General features: G+C 29.7%; 1 protein-coding gene and 1 non-coding gene across 2 annotated transcripts; both read left to right on the forward strand.

Moving 5' to 3' along the window:
• Positions 1-725: 725 nt before the first annotated feature.
• On the forward strand, positions 726-3,516 carry LOC107008051 (bifunctional L-3-cyanoalanine synthase/cysteine synthase 2, mitochondrial). Its single transcript, XM_015206951.2, has 9 exons — positions 726-1,033; positions 1,593-1,702; positions 1,786-1,843; positions 2,008-2,271; positions 2,355-2,492; positions 2,584-2,715; positions 2,843-2,902; positions 3,036-3,116; positions 3,217-3,516. Exons 1-9 carry the CDS (start codon positions 902-904, stop codon positions 3,313-3,315), a joined length of 1,074 nt encoding a protein of 357 aa, XP_015062437.1. The 5' UTR covers positions 726-901; the 3' UTR covers positions 3,316-3,516.
• Positions 3,517-3,759: 243 nt separating this feature from the next.
• On the forward strand, positions 3,760-3,845 carry TRNAY-GUA. The gene is given in 2 exon segments: positions 3,760-3,796; positions 3,810-3,845. It is a non-coding gene; the product is annotated as a tRNA-Tyr (tRNA).
• The last annotated feature ends 2,155 nt before the right edge of the window (positions 3,846-6,000 follow it).

Below are 6,000 nucleotides of genomic sequence, written 5' to 3' on the forward strand. Positions count from 1 at the left end.
CAATAAAATAAAAATAAGACGATAGATTTAAATGATTTTAAGATATAATATGAATAAATATAACGCTTAAATTTTTATACAACAACAATAATATATTTTATATATAATTTAGAAAATTTTAACAACTCAATTAATTAACTATATCGGTCTATAATCCCCTCCATTTACACTATATTCCTTTCGTTGTTGAATATAAATATCATTATATTCGACTTTTTAAATTTAATATGTATTAGAATTATCTACGAATAGGTGCATGCACACTGTACTGATTGATTACAATTAGCTAGTGATCTCGAGGTCCCACATCCTCTCATTTTCATTTTGATAATAATTAAACAATTTGATATGCCACATTAATCTTACTAATTAATGTTTAATTTTGACTCTTAAAAAATAAATTGAGAAACAAGTAATAATTGTTAAAAGTAAAACATGATAAAAATAACTATTTTTTAAATAAGTTAAACAAGAAATAAATTAAAAACCTGTATTTGAAACAATATGAAATAGAGAATTTTATCATTTCTTTTTTAAACGGGTAGTACAAGAGAAACGATATGACTAGGAACGCATGTTACATAGTAAACTCGATGATTTGGAGTTGAACCTAACCTCTTTTTACACGCATCCTTTATAAAAAAGTTGAACCCGTCAAATTTAAATTTCGGAAACGGAATATGTAGTTTTACTAGTTGGCATATTTTTTGTTGCTAACTTTCATGTTGATGGGTCCAAACAAAAAAATACAGCAAAGAAGTCTGGTTGAATAGTACAAAACTTTTTGGTTATAAAAAAAGTGTGTCCTATCTTTCTTTTCCATTGTGAGGTACACACACAAAAAAAGTACCTTTTTTGTGTGTGTAAATTTTAAAGTGCAATAATTTTGAAGAATTCATCAATGGCAAGTTTAAGCAGATTCTTGAAGAAAAGATCATTAGATTATAATAATGTTGATTTGATGAGAGCAGCTAGCAACAGATTGTTCTCTACACAACTTCCTCATACTAACATCAAGTCTGAAGTTTCTCAAGTGAGTCCAATTTTCACTACTAGCATTATTTTTCTCTGTTTTTTGGTCTTCACTAGTATATATGCGGTATAATTTTCTCATCTTCCGACGAAGGGTGTTCAACATACCAAACTAAACTATTATTTTTATCCAAAGGGCAAAGCTATAAGCCACCCTAGGTGTCCGACCAGACAGTCTTTGTTGGAAAATTACGTTATATATATATATATATATGTTAAATTATATTTATTTAAAGTTGGAGATGGGGGCGGAGCCAGCCTTGTGTTAGGGGTTCATCCAAACCCCTTTATACATGATTAAAATTATTGTTTATGTATATACAGCAGATGTTGAACCCTCTTCAATTAGCTCGTGTGTTTAGTTCTTCAGATTTTGAACTCCGTCACTGGTTGGACATCATTGATAGTGTTAATGGGTGTCCATAAGGAAAAGAAAAAGTTTCGGGTTCAAATCCCAAATAGCACAGTTTTTCTTTTTAACTTCATCTGATTGTGTGGAAGAAACTCCACAAATGTCATATTATGTGATAAATTGACATGTTAAAATCTCAAAATTTCAGTTAATTGGGAAAACACCAATGGTTTATCTTAAAAAAGTGACAGAAGGATGTGGAGCCTATATAGCTGTGAAACAGGAGATGTTTCAGCCTACTTCTAGCATCAAAGACAGGTACAAAAAATTGTATTTTCTCATGTGTATTTTTATTTACTTCCACTACTATGCTTTAAAGAATCAAAATTATTTTGCACCAGACCAGCATTGGCAATGATCAATGATGCAGAAAAAAAAGGCTTAATATCACCTGAAAAGGTACGTTAACGCGATTCGTGTCTTTTACTAGTGGAAGAACTTATTAACTCCTTTAGTTGTCAGTTGAGGTGTCTAGACGTGCACTGTCATAGTTAGTTGGAGTGCAACATGTTTGTGTGTGAAGCGAATATGTTGTCTCTGACATGCTTGTTGATTATAATTAGACGACGTTGATTGAGCCAACATCAGGAAATATGGGGATCAGTATGGCATTTATGGCAGCAATGAAAGGCTACAAAATGGTTTTGACTATGCCATCGTACACGAGCATGGAGAGGAGAGTGACAATGAGAGCATTTGGAGCCGATTTAATCCTCACCGATCCAACCAAAGGAATGGGAGGCACTGTTAAGAAGGCTTATGAACTTCTGGAATCGACACCTAATGCTTTCATGCTTCAACAATTTTCCAACCCCGCAAACACTCAGGTAATGTTAAGAAACTTAATTCATATATATGAATTCTCTGTTTTACTACAGAATTCTCAATTGTTTCATATCGAAAAAAACAGGTTCATTTTGACACAACTGGCCCTGAAATATGGGAAGAAACTCTAGGTAATGTTGATATATTTGTTATGGGAATAGGAAGTGGAGGCACTGTTACTGGTGTTGGACAATATCTTAAATCCAAAAATCCTAACGTCAAGGTAAATATATACACTCTTGGTTCCTCGAGACAGAATCAGTAAACGTTCAAGATAGTTAACAACGTGCTTATATTTTCTCCTCCTATGCTAGATATATGGACTTGAGCCAACTGAAAGCAATATACTGAATGGTGGAAAACCAGGTCCTCATCATATAACGGGAAATGGGGTCGGGTTCAAGCCAGATATCCTTGATATGGATCTAATGGAGGAAGTACTAATGGTATGTTAAGTTCTTTGTTTATCTCATTTCTCTTCAAATTGAAAAATAACAACAGAATTATATGACTATATACTATAAGTTTTGTTTGGTATTTGTACTGATGATTCTGTTCTTGTTTGAGCTGTAGGTTTCTAACGAAGACGCTGTAAACATGGCTAGGGAGTTGGCAGTGAAGGAAGGACTCATGGTAAGTTTCTCTGTTCATCGACTATAGAAACAGAAACGAAGCATTAGTGTATACCAACTTGATCTTTGTTTGTATGAACCATTTCACAAAGTATGTGTCCTGATAGTCCAAAGCCATAAACTACATTGTGTAGGTTGGGATATCGTCGGGAGCTAATACAGTAGCAGCTCTTAGACTAGCTCAAAAACCAGAAAACAAAGGCAAACTCATAGTGGTATGAATATTATATCAAACTCATCATGTATTAATAGGCCAACGATCACGTTACTTTTTCATTTCTTGTTATGTAATTACTAGTTGGTTTTCGATTACAGACTGTACATGCAAGTTTTGGTGAGCGATACTTATCATCTGTGTTGTATCAAGATCTGAGGAAAGAAGCTGAGAATATGCAACCTATTTCAGTCGATTAAATATCGAAAACTGATCAGCAAGAAAAATGTAAAACTTTTTTTTTTTGGTTCATTCTAAATGATGTTTGCTGAATGTCTACTGTTTGGTTGATTGCCTTTTATGAATCTTGTTTGTTGCTATATCTTAGCATGTAAAATCAGCAAGTGAATTTATTGTTATTGGTTTTGATATGAATCATGACTGCATTGTTATTACTATTAGACATTCGTGACGATCATATAGTATAATAGCGCTCTCGCTTTCTTTTTTAGCTTGTTCTTTCACTAGAATTTCAAAAATTTGGGCTACTTCCTGCTTCACCTAAATAAAGTAAACCTTATTAGAAACATATACTTTATGATTATTCAATACGATAGCTTTTTCTTTCTTTTTTCTAATCAAAAATTAATTTAATTTATAAAATATTGGATTATGTGAAAAAGTTTTCCATAACTTATCAGTAACCGACCTTAGCTCAGTTGGTAGAGCGGAAGACTGTAGTGTGAATGCTGGAATCTTTAGGTCGCTGGTTCGAATCCGGCAGGTCGGATTTTTTCCTTTTTTTAATTTTTTTTTTTGGTTACCACAAATAGACTTGGGGCTTGGGCATATGTATGAAACATCAGTATCATTTGGTATTCAATATTTTATGAATATCGAGTCGTTTATGAAGTTATATATCAGTCGAATTACTTGACTTGAAATTTGAAAATCCTGAATCAAATACTGAACATCCACCATTACATGCTGTCAGATCAATTTTGTTCATAAATGTGATATGAAAAACTTATATTCTACTTTCTAGGGATTGACATTTGGGTATACAGTTTGGGTTTCTCAAATTTTGGGTTTGGTAATTGATAATTTAAAGTAGATACTAAATATCAATTTTTCAGATTTCAGTTTGGTATACGAAAAACGGTAAATTAAATTTTAATTTGGTACGCTATTCGGTAATATTGAATCGAAGTTACAGCCGTTTGTATTACAAACTTAATACTATTTCTCTGATTATTTCTATCTTTTTATGTGAAGACACAATATAATAAAACTAAAAAAAAAAAAACTAATACAACTAAAATATATGTATTTGAATCTTTCATGCTTATTCTACAACTTTTTTCTTGAACTTGTACTAACGAGTAATAAATATATTGATATATGACCTTTATTAAGTAACTAATTTGATATTCGAGAAATACCGAATAGGAAATGTTTGTAATTAATTTCTCATATAAAACACAAATTCAAATACCATAATTCTAAAATTCTACTCCCAAATATCATTCCAAATACCAACTTATTATAATTTCAATTAGATTGGATAATTTAATTTTTTGATATTTTTTGCTCAGACATAGCATTTTCTTTTATTGGATACTTGTGAAATGTAGGTGACTAGGCATATATATACAAATTAGCCTATCGTAACTCTCGTGACAAGTTCCTAATTTTAAATAATACATATTCCCTTCGTTTCTATTTAGTTGTTATTATTTTAGGTTTCACGCTTTTTAAAAATTAAGGTGAATTTGTCATTATAGTCTTATTTATTGTATTTCTAAAGTCGAGTTTTTAATGAATAAACATGAATAATTTATTTTGATTAATTAATTTGACCAATGAAGTGAATAAATAGGTGTTTTTTATTTTAGTCAAATTCATACTTTTAAAGCTAATTACTCTCAAAGATAAAATAAAAAAATATTGTTATTTACGCATTAATTTTGTGAAATAACCAATATTTAAATTAAAGAACACCTATTTCTAGTAAGACGACTTGCAAATAGAAACGAAAGGAGTAATACTATTTTTTATACATATAAATTGTGATATTCTTGTTTTTATGCAAATATATAGAGAGCAAAAAGTTATAATATTTTTTCAGTTTTAACTACAATTTTAAGCATTAAAAAAAAAACAAGAAAAACTCTGTATGGATGTCCTACTTAAACATTTTTTTTAACTTTAGGAAAAGGGTCTGATATACCCCTCAACTTTGTCATTTAGAGCTGATATACCCCTTGTTATAAAAGTGGCTCATATATACCCCTACTTGTAAATAAATGGCTCACATATACCCTTTTCCTTTAAGGAAAATGAAAAAAATAATAATTTTAATCTAAATTTTTATTATTTTTTTCTAAAAATATAATCCTATATGAGTAAATTTAATCCTCGTCAAACATATTTTTTTTGACTTTTTTTTGTTTCAATGACTAATTTATAATTATTATTTTGATAATCAAATTTATTTATGTTTCACTAATATTCTTGTAAAACTTATTGTAGATGACCAAATTTTTTCTTCGAATACGAAATTAAATTACAATATACACAAAAAATAGTTTAATTTTTTATTCTTTAAACTAAGGAATGAAAGAAAAAAATAAAATAAGAATAAAAAATTCAAATAATTATAATAAAAGAAGTCAAAAAATAATTTATATATGAAAAAATTTAAAATATACCTTGAACTTTGATAGAAGAATCATATATACCCCTAAATAATTTTTTTTTTTAAATTAGAAGTAATAAATATAAATTTAAAACTAATTTTTTAACTTCCGTTAAATGAAGGGTATATGTGAGCAATTTTGTAACGGTAGGGGTATATGTGAGCCGTTTATATAACAGTAAGGGCATATATGAGCCACTTTTATAACGAGGGTATATTAGCTGCAAATGACAAAGTTGAGGGGTAT

This window comes from Solanum pennellii, chromosome 1 (genome assembly GCF_001406875.1).
Source record: "Solanum pennellii chromosome 1, SPENNV200".
Classification (NCBI taxonomy): Eukaryota; Viridiplantae; Streptophyta; class Magnoliopsida; order Solanales; family Solanaceae; genus Solanum; species Solanum pennellii.